This window comes from Dendrobates tinctorius, unplaced genomic scaffold, assembly GCF_039654945.1.
Source record: "Dendrobates tinctorius isolate UK_male_01 unplaced genomic scaffold, ASM3965494v1 ptg000196l, whole genome shotgun sequence".
NCBI classification, from domain to species: domain Eukaryota; kingdom Metazoa; phylum Chordata; class Amphibia; order Anura; family Dendrobatidae; genus Dendrobates; species Dendrobates tinctorius.
In genome coordinates this window covers 24,273,108-24,296,827 of record NW_027361863.1, presented here as the reverse complement: position 1 = coordinate 24,296,827, position 23,720 = coordinate 24,273,108, and the positions used below count along the sequence as shown (strand labels likewise).

Sequence of the window (23,720 nt, the reverse complement as noted above, 5' to 3'; positions counted from 1 at the left end):
CTGATACAGATCAATGATACATACATAGATAGAATATTGTCCATTCCCATTAATACACATAGTATCGGATAATTCAGGGCTCACTTCTGATTGGCTGCTCAGCTGCACATTAATAAACCACTTTCCAGCGTTTTGCTCGATGGACCCAGAAGTCTCATTATGGTGTAACACTAAACTGCTCCGGATTCTATGATGCGACGATCGCTCTGTAAATGCTTTTCTAATCAAATTTGCCTTCGCCTTGAACCCTAACACTCTGCATGCAATGGAAACACATTACCATGATGACAAAGTAATAATGGATGTGACATGTCTATCAGCGCAGAGGTCACAGAACAGCGACGGAGGCGGCTCCCGGCCCGGCCGAGTCATGTGGAACCCATTCATTACTCTGCTGCCATCACTGTCCTGGAAGCCGCCTGATACTTGATTAATGGACTAGTTTCCCTTTGCTGAGCGCTCACTTTGCATCAGAGACGATTCATCTGCACAGAAATTACCAATGACGCGGGCGTCCAGCTCCTTGTCCGTCAGCTCCTCCTCCGTGAAGTTGCTGAGCGATATTTTGGGTGCGTTGTCGTTTTGGCTGACGGACCCGATCATTTCCTGTTCTTTGTCGTGTTGAACCTGAGCATAAATATTAATCCATGGTATTTTCCTGTTGATACAATATTTAGCATTTTTAAAATGTTGTTAAATTGTGCAAATATCCTGTTTTTATGAAATGCGCAGAATTTAATTTTAAAATCATTTCATGTTCACAGAAAAAAGTTCAGACTTACATTAGACCAAATTTGGCCAAACCTGCAATACTGATGGTCTATTGTGTAGAAGGGGAGAAGACATCATGATGACCCCCCTATTAAGAGTGGTCGTAGGCAGCTGCCAAATGGGTCAAAAAAGTGTGTGGCCAAAAGCTACAGTAAGAGAGTGAGGACACATCATCCACACGAAACTAGGAGGCACCAAACCAAGACCAGCGACACCCCTCGGACCGGACCGCCCTGCAGGTGAGTATAATAAAAGCTCTTTTTCTTCTCTTACAGGTCGGGTTGGGGGAAGATATACAGGATTAGCAAATGCTGTATATCAGCCCCGAAAGGTGGTGGCCATATCTCATATTAGCCAAACCTGGTGACAGGTTCCCTTTAAAGTCCAAAAGTCTCCTAGTTTTACATAGTGCTCTATGTATTTCCTTCTCACAGCATTTAGTCTCACCAATATAGAAAGAGTGAAGCTGCAGCTGCATCCCCCTCCTCCCCGTCCAACATGTCCTTTATCTACTGCTTAAAACTAAAGGTATATTCTGGGTATTGAAGAGGTTTCTGAACTTTTTACTGAAATCTTAGGGGGCGAGGATGGGGAATAGGGATGGTAGGGACATAACCCCTATGCCCCTATGGGATCTGCCCCTATTGAAAACCTTATACCATGGGTCAAAAAAGTATATTGGCGGCTGCTACATCTGTGCCTTATTTTTTCTGTAAAGGTGTATCATGACTTATCAATCAAGGGAACAGAAGTAGTGATCACACAAAGGACCAGATACGGGGGGAATAAAATCCAATGGAGACGATTAAAGGAATACTCCATATTCAAGAAGGGAAAATCTGCTACAGCTTCCTAAAGACACAATTTCAGTGGTGCCAAACTGAAAGAAATTATCTAGTTGGTATACATCCAACGTGTAGGAGCATGTTCACACTGGCCAATAAACAGACAAAACAACCTAAGACAGAAACTTAAATATCCTGATATGACACATGGTAAGGTTTTAATACCAGAGGTTTGGACTGTCCCGACTGCGTACAACTTGGCGCAGGTGTGACGACTTTTACACTTTTTTTTAATCACTTTTTTATGAACTATTTTTTTTTTTACTTCGTTATATCAAAGACATATATTCATTTTGTTTCTATCTTAGCTTTTATCATTTCACTGATGGACACATCTGTTCCCCACTAGAAAAAAACAAAACTTCCATATTGGTAAGAGTTCAACGTTTCCGTAGTCTCTGTTCTAATTAATACTGCTGTCCCCGCTCGGCTTATAGCTGGGGTTGTTGGAATAAGTTTCTACTTTGTGTGATTTTTTTTTTTGGCGTGTGTGTATTAGATCTGAAGTCAACAACAGTGGTATTAAATTAAGACACGAGGGACTAGAGATGGAGCTAGATAAAGAAGTTTAAAGGCTTAACTTGTAAGGTCGGAGGGAAAAAAAGATAAAACTATCACATTCAACCTATTATTTTCATGCCAGGTTGATCCAGAGAAAGGAAAAAACAAATCCTCTGTAAAGTGTCTGCCAATTTATGGTCATGTAAAGGGACGAAATTCCGTCTCAAACCTAGGAAGGACAATCACAATAAATCCCTCAAACCATTATCCATATCACTGAAATGTAACATATAACTGGATACAATGTAGCTAATTCTGAGAGAATATCCAAAATGCTTCTTAAATTAAAGAGATTATTTTTTTTAGATTAAAACAAAAACAAACATTGATGGTGTATTCTTTGGGTAGGCCCTCCAGGTGTGATTAGTGGGAGTCTGAGTCACAGGACCTCCACTGATCAGCAGAATACAGAGGTTTTAGAATTTGCTTCAAGAAAGTGGGGCTGAGACGCCATACCAGGCACCGCTGGTTCAAAGCACAACTGTAATACCAAGCACAGCTGCAGTATCATGCACAGCTGCAGTACCAGACACAGCTGCAGCACCAGACACAGCTGCAGCACCAGACATGACTACAGCACCAGACACAGCTGCAGTACCAGACACGACTACAGCACCAGACACAACTGCAGTACCAGACACGACTACAGCACCAGCCACAGCTGCAGTACCAGACACGACTACAGCACCAGACACAGCTGCAGTACCAGACATGACTACAGCACCAGACACAGCTGCAGTACCAGACACGACTACAGCACCAGACACAGCTGCAGTACCAGACATGACTACAGCACCAGACACAGCTGCAGTACCAGACACGACTACAGTACCAGACATGACTACAGCACCAGACACAGCTGCAGTACCAGACATGACTACAGCACCAGACACAGCTGCAGTACCAGACACGACTACAGTACCAGACACGACTACAGTACCAGACACAGCTGCAGTACCAGACATGACTACAGCACCAGACACAACTGCAGTACCAGACACGACTACAGCACCAGACACAGCTGCAGTACCAGACACGACTACAGTACCAGACATGACTACAGCACCAGACACAGCTGCAGTACTAGACACGACTACAGTACCAGACACGACTACAGCACCAGACACGACTACAGCACCAGACACGACTACAGCACCAGACACGACTACAGCACCAGACACGACTACAGCACCAGACACAGCTGCAGCACCAGACACAACTACAGTACCAGACATGACTACAGCACCAGACACAGCTGCAGTATCAGACACGACTACAGCACCAGACACGACTACAGCACCAGACACGACTACAGCACCAGACACGACTACAGCACCAGACACAGCTGCAGCACCAGACACGACTACAGCACCAGACACGACTACAGCACCAGACACAGCTGCAGCACCAGAAACGACTACAGCACCAGACACAGCTGCAGCACCAGACACGACTACAGCACCAGACACGACTACAGCACCAGACACGACTACAGCACCAGACACGACTACAGCACCAGACACAGCTGCAGCACCAGACATGACTACAGCACCAGACACGACTACAGCACCAGACACGACTACAGCACCAGACACAGCTGCAGCACCAGACACGACTACAGTACCAGACATGACTACAGCACCAGACACAGCTGCAGCACCAGACACGACTACAGTACCAGACATGACTACAGCACCAGACACAGCTGCAGTATCAGACACGACTACAGCACCAGACACGACTACAGCACCAGACACGACTACAGCACCAGACACGACTACAGCACCAGACACAGCTGCAGCACCAGACACGACTACAGCACCAGACACGACTACAGCACCAGACACAGCTGCAGCACCAGAAACGACTACAGCACCAGACACAGCTGCAGCACCAGACACGACTACAGCACCAGACACGACTACAGCACCAGACACGACTACAGCACCAGACACGACTACAGCACCAGACACAGCTGCAGCACCAGACATGACTACAGCACCAGACACGACTACAGCACCAGACACGACTACAGCACCAGACACAGCTGCAGCACCAGACACGACTACAGCACCAGACACGACTACAGCACCAGACACAGCTGCAGCACCAGAAACGACTACAGCACCAGACACAGCTGCAGCACCAGACACGACTACAGCACCAGACACGACTACAGCACCAGACACGACTACAGCACCAGACACGACTACAGCACCAGACACAGCTGCAGCACCAGACACGACTACAGCACCAGACACGACTACAGCACCAGACACGACTACAGCACCAGACACAGCTGCAGCACCAGACACGACTACAGTACCAGACATGACTACAGCACCAGACACAGCTGCAGCACCAGACACGACTACAGTACCAGACATGACTACAGCACCAGACACAGCTGCAGTATCAGACACGACTACAGCACCAGACACAGCTGCAGTACAAGGTACAGTTAAATAATTTTGCCCAAAGTTAACACATTGCTTATTTTTGCGGACCTATAGTTATCACACAATGGATAAGAATAGATCTTTAATAAATATAACCTCTTTACTTTAACAATAATGCATCAACATATTCAGTTTCTATAGTGTGAGGTATGGTAATACTCATATTACTATATAAAATAAGTATTGCAGCCCCCTCCCCAAAGTATGAGACTCAACCCATTGACGACCAGATGATCTTCCATTTTGTTGCCCTTTTATTTTTTGTCCTCCCCTTATGAGCTTTACAAGAGCTTGCTTTTTATTTGCAAATTGAATTGCAGTTTTGAATGTTGCCATTTTCTGAGAGCTGATATTTTTATTGATTCCATTTTGATTTTGGGGTATATATGATATTTTGATCACTTTTTATTGCATTTTTTGGGGGTGAAGTGCTGAGGCCAAAAAATGGCACTTGTAATGTTTTGATGTTTGTTGTCTTTCAATGTACGGTTTAAATAATTTTAGATTTTGAGACGACTCCCTCCATACAGTCAATATATCCATATGCCCCGAATCATGTTTAAAGGGAACCTTTCACCAGGTTTTTCTCATATTAGGTAAGACCAGTACCTGGGCCTCCTCTCTTCTTGCGATCACCATGCTCCGTCCCAGTTTTGTGTGGAGGATGTGTCCTATATCATCTACACAGCGTCCCCGACATCATCGCACTCCTGCGCAGGCGTACTTCTCTCTGCTCTGTTGAGGGCAGAGTAAAGTACTACAGTGCGCATGCGCCAATGCTCTTTGGCTTTTCTCTGCGCATGCATGGTGGCTCAGGGGTTAGCACGGTTGCTTTATAGCGCTGGGGTCCTGGGTTCAAATCCCACCCATGACAACATCTAAAAGGAGTTTGTATGTTCTTGCCATGTTTGCGTGGGTTTCCTCCCACACTGTAAAGACATACTGCTAGGGAGTTTAGACTGTGAGCCCCAATGGGGCAATGCCAATAATGCCTGTAAAATGCACAGAATATGATGGTGCTATACAAGCAACGCATAAATAAATAATGATAATAGTTATAACATTTGGTTTCTTACCTTTTAAATTTGTAGATTAAAAAAACAGCCAAACCCACAAACACGACAGAAAGAAGCATCAACATGGCGGAGCTGCTGTGACTGGCGCTGTTATCGACCAAGGGCGCTAAGAGAGAAACACAAACATGACAAATTCATGGTGGACCTTCAATGTTTATAGCTCTGATGTAATATGTACTGAGGGGTTCATTTTGATTCTTTGGAGGCAGGGTGAGCTCCTCGTGGGAGGGGCACAACAGAATTAGGTCTCATATTAAAAAAAAAAAGTAGCAAATAAAATACTAAGGGAATATTAATTTAAGTTATGCAATCGTTCTATGAAAATAAAGCATTTCCTCCAGAAGAATGTATCAGTATCACAAATGGTACATCATCGATGGGGACTTTTATCACGTTTTGCACTGGGGCCCATGAGCTTTAAGATGCACCTCTGTATAGACACAAAGTTTAAAGGTAGCGTGCTGCCTTAGTCCTGTGCTAGTATTACCGGGCTACTCTCATCTCAGTAAGTGATGGTACAAAGCTACGATCAATAAAAAAAGACCCTCACTAATCCTGATCGTTTTCCGGCATGGAACAGTTCTGCGGTTCCTTAATTCTGAGGATTGATCGAGGTCCCAGAAGAATGAAGGGTCAAAAAAAAAAAAATAATACTTGTCATTGGTGACATTTACTAAAAGGTTTATTATTTCCATCATTAAAGAAGACTACATGATAACTTGTGAAAAGGTGGGGGTCCGCATGGTGACACCCACCGATCTTCAGAATGCCAGTCATCATGAGGCAGTGGCTCTGTATGTGCACCATTCATTCTCCATAGGAGTACCAGGGTCTCAAAAGTTGGACAATCACCATCTCCAAGATATCACTTATCATTTGGATAGATGCAAAACACAAGCCGCGGAGACACCATCACGTTTCTCAACGCACGCAATGACTAGCCAGGTCTTTCCAACAACCACGGGAAGGGCAGTCTCCAATGAAGGAAACCACCTTTGCCAAAACATGGAATCAATCAACAGACAGCTGTTTCGGGGTATTGCCCCTCATCAGTGTGGAGTAGGAAACTGGCCAGTAGGAGCAATGCCTAGTAGAAGACTGTGAAAAATGAGGATGAATGAACTCATGGAGCCCAACATCCAACACTGTGGAGACACCATCACATGTTTCTCAACGCAGTGATTCTAGAGCACTGCTCCCATCCCTTATGGGAAATATGCAAAACATGCAAAACACAAGCCGTGAAGACACCATCACATGTTTCTCAACGCAAGTAATGACTAGCCAGGTCTTTCTCCGGGAAGGAACAACCACGGGAAGGGCAGTCTCCAATGAAGGAAACCACCTATGCCAAAACATGGTATCCATCCACAGACAGCTGTTTCGGGGTATTGCCCCTCATCAGTGTGGAGTAGGAAACTGGCCAGTAGGAGCAATGCCTAGTAGAAGACTGTGAAAAATGAGGATGAATGAACTCATGGAGATCAACATCCAACACTGCGGAGACACCATCACATGTTTCTCATGGGGGCAGTGCTCTAGAATCACTGCGTTAAGAAACATGTGATGGTGTCTCCCCACTGTTGGATGTTGATCTCCATGAGTTCATTCATCCTCATTTTTCACATTATCATTTGGATAGGACCCCCTCCTTTGGATAAGTGTTTGCTTGCAGCTCCAATAACAGGATCCTGGGAATCACCTAGAGAATGGAAAGAGTAGTGGTTGGCACGCATGGCTACCACTTCTTTAGGGACGGCATTTTAGAGCCTCGTTTTCAGGATATGTGGGAGTACCAGGAAGGTCCCCGCCTGGGTACCAGTGGTTGAATCCTCACCGATATTCAAGTTATAATCTATCCTGTGGATAGGTGCTTACTCTTAATGATGGAAATAACCTTTTTGAGGGGAAGTGTAAAGAAAAAGTTTTAGATTCATGTGAGAGGGGGGGAAAAGTGTCAAAAAATGATTTTGTGGCAGATCAAAAATTCTTCCCAAACTCCACATTCCAATTGCAATTAGTTTCTGTGGCAACATATTTCATATGTCAATGAAAAGATGCAATAGAAGAGTAGTCAGAAGCTGATAGGGAAAGTTATCTGAAGGTCACAACCTGCCTAGAGCTGACAATGAATGAATCTGAATCAGAAACATTAAAAAAAACTTTAACAACCTTGTGGAAAAGAACAATAAACACACACAAAAAAAAAGAAAAATAATTAAATCACTGGATGAAAAATGATGTTGAGGACGAAGTTTTACATTTCTATTGTGCATCTGTGTTCTCTAACAAAGCAACTGTAACATCAACTGATCCTCACCCTGCCTTCGAAGTAATAAAAGAATCCACACTATCTATAAACCGAGAGATAGTGAGGGAACACTTAGCTAATTTACATGAATTTAAATCTCCTGGTCCAGATGAATTACAACCTAGGGCACTGAAAGAGTTAGCAGAGGAAATTGCAGAACCACTAGCCAAAATCTTTGAAAAATCCTGGAGAACAGGAAAAGTCCCAGAAGATTGGAGAAGAGCAAATGTTGTCCCTATCTCCAGAAAAGAAAGAAGACGGAGCCAGGAAATTACAGGCCAGTGAGCCTTACTCCTGTACCAGGAAAGATCGCTGAACAAATGAATAAACAGCATGTATTTAAGTGCTTCGATAAGAATAAAGTAATTACCCAGAGCCATCATGGGTTTGTAGCAAACAAGTCATGCCAGACTAATCTAATTTCCTTCTATGATGGAGTCACTGACTGGGTGGATCAGGGAAATGCAGTAGATATAGTATATCTCTACTTCAGCAAAGCACTTGATAAAGTATCTCATGCTATCCTTATTGAAAAAATGACCAAGTACGGGATAGACAAGGCTACAATTAGGTGGATTCATAACTGGCTCAGTGATCCTACGCAAAGAGTGGTAATAAATAGTTACAAATCCAATTGGAAGAGTGTTTCAAGTGGGGTACCACAAGGCTCTGTCCTGGCCCCAGCATTGTTCAACATTTTTATAAATGATCCAGATAAGGGAACTGAAGATAAACTGATCAAATTTGCAGACGATGCAAAGCTAAGAGGGATAGCTAACACTAGAGAAGACAGAGAAAGGATTCAGAAGGATAAAAGCAAGATTCTACATCTGGGCAAAAAAAATGAAAATTACATCTATTGAATGGGAGGAATAGAACTAAGCAACAGTACGTGTGAAAAAGACTTGTGTATAGATAATAGATCACAGACTGCACATGAGTCAACAGTGTGATGCAGCAGCAAAAAAGCCAAACACAGTTCTAGGATGTATTAAGAGAAGCATAGTCTTGATCACATGAAATAATTATCCCCCTCTACTCCTTCTTGGTCAGGCCTCATCTGAAATACTGTGTGCAGTTCTAGGCATCACATTTTAAAAAAAGACATTGAAAAACTGGAGCAAGTTCAGAGAAGAGCAACCAGGATGGTGAACAGACGGCAAAGTATGTCCCAAGAGGAACGGTTAAAGGATTTGGGAATGTTTAGCTTGTAAAACAGAAGGCGAAGAAGAGACTTAATAGCTGTCTACAAATATCTGAGGGGCTGTCACAGTCTAGAGGGATCATCATTATTCTTTTTTGCCCATGGAAATATGAGAAGCAAAGGGATGAAACTGAAAGAGAGAAGATACAGATTAGATATTAGAAAAAACTTTTTGACAGTGAGGGTGAGTGGAACAAGCTGCCACGAGAGGTGGCGAGTAGATTTGAGCGACTTTGGTTGGATCGGGTTTCATGAAGCAAAATTTGTTTCAGATGAAACTGGTCCGACTAGGGCAAAAAAAAGTCGGAGTTTCGTCCGAAACCCGACCCCAATGCAAGTCAATGGGGATTAAAAGTTGGCAGTGAACGGATGACATTCATCCACTCAATGCCGACTTTTAATCCCCATTGACTTGCATTGGGGTCGGGTTTCGGACGAAACTCCGACTTTTTTTGCCCTAGTCGGACCAGTTTCATCTGAAACAAATTTTGTTTCATGAAACCCGATCCGACCAAAGTCGCTCAACTCTAGTGGTGAGTTCTCCTTCAATGGAAGTCTTCAAACACAGGCTGGGCAGACATCTACCTGAGATGGTTTAGTGAATCCTGCATTGAGCAGGGGGTTTTACACGAGGACCCTTCCAACTTTAACATTCTAGGATTCTATGATATGTAGAGGTCTCAGTAAGGTCCCAGCCAGGGTCCCAGTGGTTGGACCCCCACCAATCTGCAAGTTATCATCTATCCTGTGGATAGGTGTTTATTTTTAATGATGGAAATAACCTTATAAGGGGAAATGTTTTAGATTCATGTGAGAGGTAGGAAAAGTGGCAAAAAAATGATTTTGTGGCAGATCAAGAATTCTTCCCCAACTCCAGCAGCAAACAGTTTCTGTGGCAACATATTTCATATGTCAAGGAAAAGATGCAATAGAAGAGTAGTCAGAAGCTGATAGGGAAAGTTATCTGAAGGTCACAACCAGCCTGGAGCTGACAATGAATAAATCTGAATCAGAATCATTAAAACATTTTAACAACCTTGTGGAAAAGAACAATAATTACAAAAAAAAAGAAAAATTAAATTAGGAAAAATATATTTTAAATGTTGAAGGAATAAATGAAGACTTGTCAAAAATAAGTTTTGTGTTCACAAATACAAAAAAAAAAAAAATTTAAAAAAACAAAAATTAAAATTCTTTAACCCTATGAATCTTTGGATATTCTCCTGACATTAGGCTTAGTAATATCTTGGGGGGGGGGGGGGGGAGTAAAAATAAATAAAATTAGACAATGTTATAACTATCGTATGGAAAAAAGTTTTTTGTTTTTTTTTCACTGTCTTAAGACTTACCTAAAGTAAGTTGGGTGACGTATACAAATATCTGGACTCCAGGTTTGAGTTCAAACATTATTAGGTTTTGATTGAGGGCACTAAAAAGAGACTCTACAATCTGGAAATAAAAAAAGAAAACAAAAAAATGTTAAATCTGAAGGAACGTTACATTTTTATTGCATTTCTGTTGTTTTTTATGTAACACATTTATTACCCTAATACTATCCTTTACCCTAGCTCGAAGTCTAGCCTTTTCACTGACCCCAGCCCATAGTGTTGCTCTATCACTGACCCCAGCCCTAAGTATATTCTTAAGCCTAATCCTAGTCTCAAATCTAAACCTAACCCTAAGTGTAAACATTATCCTAATCTGAGCCCTAAATCTAATCTTAAAGAGGTTGTCCACTACTTTTTCATGGATGACCTATCTTTAGGATAGGTCATCAATCTCTGATCGACTGAGGTCCGACACCCGACACACCCGCGGATCAGTTATCACATGAGGAGCCGGATGTCTTCTGGTGGTGGCTGAGGCTTGGCACATCCGCCAACTATTAAAATCAGTAGGAGGTGGATATGTAGTACCATGTGGTGGCCACTATCAGAAGATGGCCAGCTCCGCAGGTGAGTACTTCCGGCTGGTGACCGCAGATGCCGACACCGATAACAGCTGATCAACGAGGGTGCCGGGTGTCGGACCCCGGCCGATCACACATTGATGACCTACCTATCCTATGAGAAAGTAGAGGATAACCTCTTTTATCGAAGGTTAGCGCAAGGGATCGATTACGGTTAGAGTAAAAAAAAAAAGGTTAAAAACTTGAAAGCAGCTCTTTACAATGAATGAAGACAATATTGAATCATGTTCCCCTGATTGAATACTGTCTGCATTCATCGTCTGTTATCTTGGCTGCTGCTTATGTAGAGCTCAGTGGATGAGATGAGTTAGTCATTAACTGCTGCCCTCTGCATAGGCAGAAAATGATATTAAAAAAAAAAAACACTTCACCATGCTGAGCTTTGTTATTTTAGTTGCTGGCAATGTAGAGCGCTGCAGTCAAATAGTGCTTGTTGGCATTGATTTCTTGATAGGGGAATAGTAGGGAATCTGACTTTTTTTAAGCTTTCCCCTACAATTCCCTCCTTCCCCCACACTACGCCACTGCACATCCATTAGAAGTAAAGTTGGTGTGACGCTAGTCACTTCTCACAGCTAAGCTGTGAGTCAGAGTGGTCAGGGAGTCCAAGGTCAGAAGCCAAAAGGGCAAATCATAAACAAAAGGAAGAGACAAAAGCGTAGTCAGGTAACATTCCGTGATCAGAGTACCGGGAGGATAACGGATCAGAGCTTAAGGGGTTAAACAGGCGGATGGTCAGAACAAAGTCCAAGGTCAGGCAACAGATCAATCATATAGAACTCAAGGCACAGGAGAGCACAAACCTAACAAGATGAATGTATGTCTGGCAGTGGTCTGGGAGAAGCTGCTCAGTTAAGTAGGCATGGCAATTACCTGGGATAGTGAACACCTGGAGACAGCCGACACCTCTTAGTCACAGATTGGTTAGTCGAGCTATCAATCAACACACTAACAGCTCAGCACGCCCCTGAACCAGACTGGATGGTCATGCTGTCAAAGTACTGACAGCTCCAACACGCCCATGTACCAGATTGGACGGCCGAGCTGTCAGTAACTGCATCCCAGACACCCTGAGTGGTGGAACCGAGAGAGTTGGGTTGGGCAAGAGAAACATCAACAATGGATAATGGCACTCACATGCTCCAGGTCGGCTTTACTTCCTTTCCTCCTTTCACTAATATTTTTTGGTGGTAATATAAAAAGTTCGGCTGAGGTCGGGAGGCCGGGGAACATGGCCACAAGGATGTGCTCGTCAGGAATACTGGTTACCTGAAATGATTTATACAGAAATATATACACAGACAGAAAGAAACCATAAACATATATATTACAGGACAGTGTTATGGCCGCCACACCCGAAACCCTACGATGGTCTAAATCCGGCTCTTGGGGCCACAATGTAGACCTTAGAATGCAACCACAGTGACAAAACGAGATATTTGTGTCACGTTGTAGAACAGTAGAATTTATTCTGGACAATTTGTACTTAATGTTTCATGTTGTACTTGTTTACTATGAAAGTATTACCATAACCAGGAATCGAGTTTTCGTCGATTCTTTTTTCTTTTCAGAGTCCAGTGAAGACGTCACTCGCAGGTCCTGGTATTTGGCTGGATTTAACGCAGCATCTACATGTGTTTTTGTAGCATTTTTCAAAAAAGTTCCAAAAATTTCAAAATGCTGCCGTACACATTGACCCGCAGATACTTAGCAGTTTATTCCACTTTTTGGTGCAAGATATCATTTTCTAACTGATTAACAGTCGAAAAATTGCCACATTTATTATAAAAGTCTGATGAAAATCTGTCCGGTTATCTAATTTTCTTAAACTAGATTGTGTTTTGATGTTTTTATGGTGTTTTATATTTCTGGGAAAGTCATTTCTGAAGATGTTTCCAACCAAGAGATCTCAAACATATAAAGCATTAAAATAAACACTGCTTGTGTCACTTGTCGGGAGAGAACTCGAGTTTAAGGGATGAGATTCATAGGGCCTGGAAGAGTTTAAAAAACTTTCTCACCTCTCCTCCGGCCAACCCGATATGTCCCGTGTCACCGGTCTTGTGATTGTTTCCAGTCGTTTTTTATTTCCTAAGCTCCTCACTGAGAGAAGACAGAGGAGCCGATTGGAGTTCCGGTGGCGGGAGAATTGGGGGGGGAGAAGTAAAAGAGTTTCTCTTAACTCTTCACCCTTAATTTTTTGTTAATCAATTGAAGTGAATGTGTCAAATTTGACTTCTTGACAACTTTGCTCCTTTCCACTAACGAGACATTTTCTTAGTTTTACATCATTTGTATTTTAGATTTTTTTTTATTTTCCACTACAGAAAGTTAGATATATTAAATGTTCTTTAAAACATCATTAAGAAGTTTCTTAAAAAAAAATGATACAATTACCTTTATAAAAAAAATCTATTAAAATTACAACAATAACCTAAAACAAAACATCTAATAAAACTAATAACAAAAATATGTATAAAATAATAGTGGTAAAATCTAACTTCTTGCTTGTAAGGAAAAAAAGACTAACAAAATGTAAAAATAAATGTATCAGTATAAAATTACATGAATTCTCTATTTCTACTAAATAAAATAAAAACTGAAGTCTAAGGTGATGAATTGAACGTTTCTTGGTGTGGGTAAAATTTGGGGCAGAATAAGGAGGTAAATAAAATGTAAGAGACGAGCGGCTACTTTTTGTTCCGATGATTTTTGTTTATCTTGTTCATCCTTTTATTGGTTCCGATTATCTTGGAGGAAATCTCAGCCGCTGGGATAGGACGCGTGCTGGAGGCTTGGTGTATAATAAACTCTAAAGACATGACTCATATTGATTCCAGACGTCTTATGTCTCCGGAAGACGCTCCAGAAGACGGAGCCCGGACTGCGCCGCAGACTCACTCGCTCTTCAATGAAGTATCCCATATATTTCTGCAGCGAGCAGACGCTAATTAATTGCTCGTTACACGGGAACGTCTTATTAGATTAGGTCTGACATCCATAATATAAGAGAACGAGTCAATCACAGTTAATCATGTTCCGGCGAGGGCTGAAGCAAATGAATGATGATTAGCCACTTCCCACCGGCAGTCAGCATGGAGGTGGGCAAAAGGTGGTGGGATAGGAGAAGTGGAAAATACAGATATAGAACTGACCGTAATCTTACAGAATGAGATAAAAAAATAACTGATATTCTGTTCCAGCATGTATTATGCAAACTGGCCACCTAGGAGAAGACAACCCATTAGAACAACATTTTTACTTAAATTAAATCCATTTTTGCAATTGGGATTAATTACAACTTTTGTATTATTTGCCTTCCATAGCTTCTGTGGCTGCAGAATGAGTTAACTGAGAATCTGTTAGCAAGCGCCTTCTGACAAGAGAGGGCAGAGAATGGGTAACGTTTGTGTACAATACGAATCTTTCTTGGACCTGACATGTTGTGCTTCCAGCTTTTCTGGCACAGGATAGAGCGCTCAGAAAACATGATGACGTGCATTATAAAGCAGCAAGACTTAGTCTTTGCCAGAGACGCTGGAGATATTGGAAGGGAGGACATGACGAGAGGGAGTGACTGATGGAAATCGTGGAAATGCAGTAATTTTTTACCCTTCATCTATTGTGAACTGCATATCTAATATATTCAGTGTGAATCAATATATATATATATATATTATATAAATATCTATATAGTGTGAGATGATACTATGCTGTAGGATGGTACAGTCATGGCCGAAAGTTTTGGCACCCTTGAAAGTGTTCAAGAAAATGTAGAATTTATCCCAGAAAATTAATGCAATTCCATATGTTTTGTTTTCTACACATGATTATTTCCTTTGTGTGTATTGGAGCAACACAAAAAAAAAAATAACAGAAAAAAGACAAACTGGACATAATTTCACACAAAACCCAAAACTGAGCTGGACAAACGTTTTGGCACCTTTCAAGAAAGCACAAAGAACTTTGCTTCAAGCATGTGATGCTCGTTCACACTCACCTGTGGCAAGTAACAGGTGTGAGCAATACGAAAATCACACCTCAAACCAGATAAAAAGGGGAGATCTTTGTATTGGGTGTCTGTGTGTGCCACACTAAGCATGGAAAACAGAAAGAGGAGAAGAGAACTGTCTGAGGGCGAGGACCAAAACTGATTTTCCTAAACATTTTTTGAATCATTGTGATTACCAGGTATTATATTGTTATTGTTAAGTCCTCTGGCAATTCAAATTTTCTATAGTCTGGTGTGCGCAAGGACCCTTACCACGCAGCAATATATGTATGTAATTTATTTTGGAATTCAATACGTCATTTTTTTTCCTTTTCCTTTACTCTGTGCAATATCATGATATATTTATAAAATATCTTTTAGTGGATTACTAATAAAATTGTTTTTGTATCAACCTTTTTGATATGCTTATGTGATTTAGGGCTTTAATGAGCTTCAAGATGGTGGATTCTTTAGAGACATAAAAAAGCTAGACCTCAGTTTGCCAAAATGTACATGAGTAAATAAAAATCCTTATAGGAAAACATCTTGTGGACTGATGAGACCAAGATAGAGCTTTTTGGTAAAGCACATCCTACTGTTTACCAAACGTGGAATATAGCTTACAAATAAAATAACACATTACCTACAGTCAAATATGGTGGAGGTTCAAAGATGTTCTGGGGTTGTGTTACTCCCTCTGGCACTGGGTGACTTCACTGTGTGCAAGGCATTATGAAATGTGTCAGAAAACTGGGTTTGTATCCTAGGTCATGGGTCTTCCAGCAGGATAATGACCCCAAACATACTACAAGAAATCCCCAGAAATGGATGGAAACAAAGCGCTGGAGAGTTCTGAAGTGGCAGCAATGAGTCTGGATCTAAATCCCGTTGATCACTGGTGGAGAGATCTTAAAATTGCTGTTGGGAGAAGTTGCCTTCACATATGAAAGACCTGGAGCAGTTTGCAAAAGAATAAGTTGTTAAAAATTCCAGCTGAGAGGTGTAAGAAGCTTGTGGAAGGGTATAGGAAGAGATTAATTGCAGCTAGTTATTACGAAGGCTGCAACCAAATAATGTGTTGAGCGTGCCAACAATTTTGTCTACCATTTTTGGGGTTTGTGTGAAATTATGTTTATGTACAATTTGCTTTTTTTCCTCATTTTTTTTGCGTTGTTCCAATACACACAAAGGAAATAAACCTGTGTATAACAAAATGTGTGTAATTGCAATTATTGTCTAGGAGAAATACTTTACTTTCTGGAACAATTTTAAAGGTGCCAACACTTTCGGCCATGATATGTGTGATAGAGCATGAGATGATACAGTGCTGTCCCGGTGACGCTGTACCTCCATGCGTCTCACGTCTCATGCCCGGCAGCGCACAGTGTCTCTCGCTGCCCCCCGCGTTACCTACCTGTATCAGAGCCTTCTTAATGAGCTTGCTGATGTCTTGTCTCCACTCGGGGATGTCGGGATTGTGATAATCCAGATTCGGAGAAAACGACAACAGCTGCGACTGGAAATACTCTGAAACACAACCATTAAAAGACACTTTGTGTCAATTCCCCTGGCATCGCCTTTTAATATTCTTCACTGACTTTGTTGGGTTCTCGGAATGGAAAATTTCAAAAAGCTTAACAAAAATAAAATCTCTGGCCTCACATCATGGAGAAGACGGCTCACGGACTTCTTGTTTATTGGAGTAGGCATTCATTAGGCGCTCGCGGCCATCAGGTAGCATGTGGCCCGCCGTACGCCTACAGACACTTAATGGCTGTCTAAATTAACACTGTCACCAATTGGTTAATGACTTTGTGCATGGAGATCTCGTCCGCTCAGGTCCCCTACCGGACAGATGGCGGCTCGCCATGAGGTTTGGATTCTAGAGGAAGAGGTTGGAATTTAGCTTCGTGTTTTTGTAATTTCTGTAATGTTTCAGGACAGGTCATGAATATTGGATTGGTGAAGGCCGATCTATCAGCCGATACCTGGCCCCGAGGAGCCTGGATGTACACAGTGTACAGAGCTGGGACAGCACGGCGTCAGACGCGTATAGTGATCGTTCTCAGGTACAAGAAACGACCACTCCTCGATGTATGGGGCTGTGCTGTTACGGGTGCTTCTAGCCACGGCTGATCGGTGCGGAGCCAAGTGTCAGACTCCCGTCTATCAGATATTATGACGGAGCCCTTTATTCAAAATAATTGACACAATCCAACAATGAGGGCCTTTGTTTATTAAATAGGGATCCTTGATCATGGTATTCATGGTCGTTGGGGGTTGGACTAAAGCACCACCATGATCAGCTGAAAAAAATGGTTTCCTTCCCCCTTATTATCTACCCTCCATTCCGCTGTGCCGGTTCCTGGTATTGAAATTCAGTCCCATTTACTAGAATTATATAACTCATCTACTTTTAGTTTCAATACCAGGAATCATTATGGAATGACGCCGTGCCTGGCAACCAAAGAAGAATGTCATCAAGGATATGAATGCTGGACCTCCAGTGACCAGATATCGTGGACAGAATACCAATGTTATAGTCTCCAAAAACTTCCGTTAAGTGCTCTCTCCATCTCTCCTTAAAATAAGCTTTTCTAGATAACTGCAATGGCTAGGGATCAAACAGGTCCATGGATCCATAAGATCAAGGAGTTGTGAGTTGATCATGAATATACTCCATGGTGAAGATCAGAACAGACCTCTGTTTATGGTGACCCAGACAGAGTTTTTGGAAAATTGCCCAAGGTAGTATACAGGGACATTAGGGGGTTATACTGCCGACTTTAGAGACCTGACACTAACTTCTTGTTTGGTATATCAGAAGGACTTACCGTATACAGCAACCTCTTTGGTGTCCTGTATGAGAGCGTTTCCAGAGGACACCTGCACGGTGATGGTGTTCACACCTTCCACATGAAATGTCAGGGAGATGCTGCTGTCCAGCGTGATCAGAGGCTGGAAATACAGAAGTGAGAAGTGTCTTGTGTGGTCAGTAACGCTTCCACCATGTAGCAGGCAATTTATCAGGTCCTGGAAACACTTTGGCATCCAGAGATCACAATGCAGGGAGCCACTGGGCAGACACAGGTTCATTTTTATGGTCTCTGTCTCTTACGGGAAACTCTAATCCCAGTCGCATGACACATACATAATGCAGCACCATTAGACCTTTAACCCCTTTGCGACATCAGTTGTAAATTTACGACGGATGTGCACACTTACTGTATGAAGAGGGTGCAGTAGCTGAGGTCACGCCGTGCAGCACAGGAGCCGGCTGTGTCACGCAGTCAACACCTGAGAGTATCTGTGACTCCATTTGCAACAGTTTAACTTCTTAAATGTGACTGTTAATTGTGACAGCAGCATTTGTAACTATATGATCTGGAAGGGACGCTTCCGTCACAGGATTGTAAAATGCGAACTGGTTGTCGTAAAAGCCTGGGGCCGTTTTACTGCACTTATGAAGTCGAGCTTGTGGCTAAGCTTTATAAAAGACCAATAAATATGTAAGAGACTCATTACATATATATATATATATATATATATATAGTCATGTCCCAAAAGGAACTGATTGAAAGTGTGAAAAACATAAAAAAGCTAATTCTAAAAACAAAACCAAAGTAACTTATTTGATATTGCTCTGTTTGTAATATTCATATGATAGGGATGAGACTGGGACTTCATGTGCCTCACCCATCCAGTGATCTCCGGTACTCTCCAGCATTTCCCCATGAACCACGTGATTATCTGTGAACTATAGCACTGGCAATCCTTATATATTTAAACAGACCAGAGTCACCCTTGTGACACATCCCCTGAGGAAGAATGACAAAACGCGCGTCGGGGCGGAGGGACACTAGAACTGCCTTGCAAGTGTGACTCAGGTATTAACTAGCAACATTAAGTGTATCTTCATGAATAAGAATATTAATCCACAGAACTTTACTTAGATTGCGATATCAATCAATGTAATTGGCTATCAGATAACATTGTCATTCGTGATCCATTGTTGCCCTTACACCATACAGTTCTATTGTGAATGTCCCTTAGTTTGTGAAGCACCTTTGCTTTTAATAATGTATTGTAGTGCAATTCATTAATAAACTCTGTAATTTTAATACATTTGAGGTACTTTCACTTTTTTGCCTAACTTGTACTCATGATTTATTATTGATCTATTATTGGAACACCTTATGGCGGCATTATTTGCACACCATCTGTTGGTTTTATTAGAGCTTGGGTGTGTTAGATTACTGTATGACGGTATGATATAAGTATTTGTATGGCACTAAGGCTTGTCTGCACTTTTTTGGGGCTGCGATCACATTTTAGTATATATTGTAACAGATTTTGATCCACAAGTAGCAAACAACAGCTCCCATTATCATAGACCCGCAGATCGGCTCAGCCGCAGCCCCAGGCCTCCCCACCCTCACAATAAGCCGGCGATAACTCTTTTTTTTTTTTCCAGTTCGGCTTCATAATTATTAGCTGCCGCTTTCACCACTTCAAAGGGAAACTTTTAAATAATGTTCCTCTCCCTTTATGTTTTATTCTTTTGAGGGTAATTACCTTTCTTTCTAAAGAAACCCGGCTGTCACCCCCTCCCCAACTAGGATTTAACGACTTTCTCTGCATTTTACACAAAGAAACTCTGGCTCGGAGCATCATTTAAAGGATCCGCGTCTCATAACATGAACACACGAGGCTGAAAACCAGGAGGGGACATCGATAACATCACGCAAAGTCACAATGCAAGAAACAAAAGTGCAAATGTCCAGTCCCGATAATAAAGACTGGGACGAGGTTCACACTTAGCAAAAGGAAGTGGAACAATAGCAAATTGTCTAATAACGCTGAATGAGTCCATCCTTTTTACATAAATGTTACATGCAGATACTGAGACCTATTCAATTCATACTTGTAGTACCACATTTCAACACAAGTGGCAGTATACAAAAGGTGAAATCAGTGACAAACAGTTGGTATTTTTTTCTTATTAGCGTTTACTATTTTTTACTTCCCCCTAAGAGGACTTGAACCTGCGATTTTTTGATTGGTTGAGCCAAAATTAGATGGTCCATAAACAATCCACCACACTGAGGATATAATAGTCCAGAACACAAATGCAGTTCAGTAACAGGATAAAATGTCCAAGGAGATGAGAGTCCAATAATCCAGCAGACAGAGGATAAAAAGTCCATACACTTCCCTTTCTCTCTGACGTGCTGTGTGCCCCCATCCTCACCACACAGGAACTGACTTCCCCCTCCTGTCCCTTCCAGCCCCCTCCCCATGTCCAGGGGTAGTCAGATGGGTTGGGGTGGTTTTCAGGCCTCCCAGACCTGACAAAGGTGCCTCGGGGATTAAGACACTACAGGGGGTCATCAAGAGACATAGATACAGTCAGGCTGCAGACAGTAAAGGGGCCTTTACACATAGCGATATCGCTAGCGATATCGCTATGTGTGATACTTACCTCCGACCGGCTCCCCCACTGTCTGTCGCTGATCGCACGAGATCTCGCAGCTCCATTTCTCGTCGGGCACTTCCGGCTGGGCTTCCTGCTGGTGCCGACGAGCGACGCGTGGACGCGGGCGGGAGGACGTCAGGATCGCTGCGTCTGAAAGGTAAGTAACAACGGCTGCTGCGTTGCTACATCGCTGTGAGATCTGCCTGTGTGGCAGCTCACTAGCGACCATTTAGCGATGCACCAGCGATCCTGACCGGGTCGTATCGTTGTCGGGATCGCTGGTGCATTGCTAAATGTAAAGGGGCCTTAAGTGAGCTAATTCAATTATCAGACTTTTGGAAGGTAATTGAGACCCTGGACAATATGGGGAATACACGGAATGATACAAGGCAACAAAAGAACACTATGAAAATCAGTGAAATAGAAATATACACAAAATGATACCCACATAACATATCACACCATCACAGTCCTATTAAGCCCACCAAATGTATGCCAAAAGCATCCATTGAAACAATGCGGTGAAGACAAAGGGTTATCAGAGCTGACCCCCACCCCAGATTTCACCAATAAATGCCACTGTAAGAGGATGCTAAAGACAGACGCCTCCTGTATAACACAGCTGACACCCACCACATACGGTGCAGTCTCAGCTCCTGAGCCCGCTCCATAACCATGTACTTGACATGCATGGCGGAAGTCGAGACTAGGTAAAAACAAATAGCCTCCATTATATATCACTTTTCTGACACAGAGCTCCAAATTAAAATCGGCCGAGTTAAATTCTGTTACCGCCATCCACCACTAGAGGGAGCATACTGTAGTTTTAGTGCAGAAAAGCTCCTGAACTCTCCCTAGTGGTGGCTCCATGTAGAAAGAAATTTTATAATTTCCCCTTTTCGAAGGGGAATCACACATCTGAATCGAAGAAAGGCACAAGCATATATCAAAATACATAAAAAATTTTTAACAGTACCAAACTGTGAACATCAAGGGATTTATCATAATTATTGTATAACTGTAACTAGTGATGTGGCTGTATATGTACAGGTATCACAATACAAATTACACCTTTCCTGTAGTAATCCGATGTGCCAGGCCTGAGAAAACAAGTTTCAAAGCCGCATGCAAATTTTCCTGTAAGTATATTAGGGGAGGTGTCAATCCGCTCTACATGGTAAACGGCCACACTCCCACATTGAACCTCCTCTCTAATTTGCATGTGGGTTCAGAGCCTGATTTCTCAGCGCCTGTACACTGGATTAATATAAGACTGGTATTATTATTCATGTTATATTAGGACCATTACGGTCCTGCCGTTAGTTACAGTAAGGAAATCGCTTGACAAGTTCGCTTTGAAATCGTGAAAAAAAAACCTTTAAATTCTAGAATGTGCTTGAATAAAATTGGTTCTGTCATTAGGCACACGGCAGCAGACCCATGCAAATTTTAGAATTTTATGTGAATATTTAGATTATTTTTTCCCATAATTTCATATTCAGACTAAAACTATTAGCACCACTGGCTCATTTTGATGGGGGGGGGGGGGGGGGGGGAGTTGTGGCTGGTGGTCATTCAAAAATGAATGGATGGACACATGTGTAATGTGTTAAAGGCTCAAACCCACCAAAACTGGACCTACGTTTATAGAGCAGCTTTCTGTTGAGACTCATAGATGGGGGGGGGGGGGTCGCGGTTCGACGCTCAGACCCTTTAAGGAACACTTATACCTTCCATAACCAAGGAACCCCTACATAGTTTTCGATACATTGCTGCCAACATTTTTGTCTTCCACTAAACACTCATAATGAACCCACTAAACAATTTGCAAACCCATTAGGCTCGTTTTACCCTCCCGTCACTCCTGAATCTTCTCGCAGGACATCAATGTCATTATAAAATGAGCCATTAACCCAAGAGACGGTCCTCCCTATACGTCGCCTCACACCGACTGACGAAAAGTCTTCCCATAACCATAAAAAAGATGGATTCCATCTCTAATTTAAATGAAAGATCGCCTCTTTAATCAAGTCAAGGATAGAAAGAAAACCCTTGAATAATTTATGACTTTACAAATGAGGCGGGTGATAGGATTTATAAGGTGGATAACCTATGTTGTAGATCATGTGACAGACTCGTTAAAAGCGAGCAGGCCGGCTTCATTAATCCTCTGGCCTGTCTTAAAAGCTACATCGAGCTGTTACTTTCTTGTCTCGAATACTGAATCACATCTTCATCTCTTCTCATCCCTTCCACACGTCGAGCAGAGTCACCATGTTAAATCAAGCATGTCTGAAGGTTACTGAGCCCCCCGATTCCAATATTAGCGCAATTCTGCTCGCTGCTGGAGATACCTATACAAGACGGATAAGACTTGTCCATTCGTACCTTGGTATTGTTCCCGACCCACCAAAAATAAGTGAGAGTCCCGGGATGAGACGGCCAAACCACAGCACTGATGTTAACTTCTTTGTTTCGAATGGCAACGAAGGGCACTCTCAGGTGGACGTGCTCGATGGGACCTGAGAATGGGCACAGAAAGGACCGTTAGAGCCAATTATAATCTTGCGTGATTGCAGCATTTCAACCGCATCTTATTTGAGATTAGATAATGTGATAAATGGACAGTCTTCAAATTAATTTATAGAAACATTTTGCAATTTTACACCTGAAAAATCACTACAAAGTTGTAGGCAAATGAGTATCTTCTGTCTAACCTGCTGTCTACTGCCTATTGTCAAGTGTCATCCTTCTCTAATAGTAGAGACTCCAAGATGAATTGCAGGAAGTGGGGGCATCTCCATGTCTCTCTACAGGAAGTGGGGGCATGTATTTGTCTCTCCACAGGAAGTGGTGGCGTGCCTGTCTCTCCCCACAGGAAGTGGTGGCATGCCTGTCTCTCTCTACAGGAAGTGGAGGCGTATCTGTGTCTCCAGGAAGGAAGTGGTGGCATGTCTGTGTCTCCAGGAAGGAAGTGGGGCGTGTATTTGTCTCTCTACAGGCAGTTGGGGCATGTATGTGTCTTTCTACAGGAAGTGGGAGCATGTATTTGTCTCT

The 23,720-nt window shown here is 42.4% G+C and overlaps 1 protein-coding gene across 2 annotated transcripts in view; it reads right to left on the bottom strand.

Annotated features, from left to right (window-relative positions):
- Positions 1-23,720, bottom strand: part of SORCS3 (sortilin related VPS10 domain containing receptor 3) — an 812,800-nt gene that overhangs the window by 8,390 nt on the left and 780,690 nt on the right. For both annotated transcript variants that reach the window (XM_073553075.1, XM_073553076.1), the window contains exons 20-26: positions 23,052-23,185; positions 18,022-18,145; positions 16,602-16,714; positions 12,334-12,465; positions 10,577-10,676; positions 5,713-5,818; positions 501-658 (exon numbers count right to left, since the gene is read on the bottom strand). In XM_073553075.1, the coding sequence (XP_073409176.1) occupies positions 501-658; positions 5,713-5,818; positions 10,577-10,676; positions 12,334-12,465; positions 16,602-16,714; positions 18,022-18,145; positions 23,052-23,185 (867 nt within the window). The remainder of the gene's footprint in view (positions 1-500; positions 659-5,712; positions 5,819-10,576; positions 10,677-12,333; positions 12,466-16,601; positions 16,715-18,021; positions 18,146-23,051; positions 23,186-23,720) is intronic.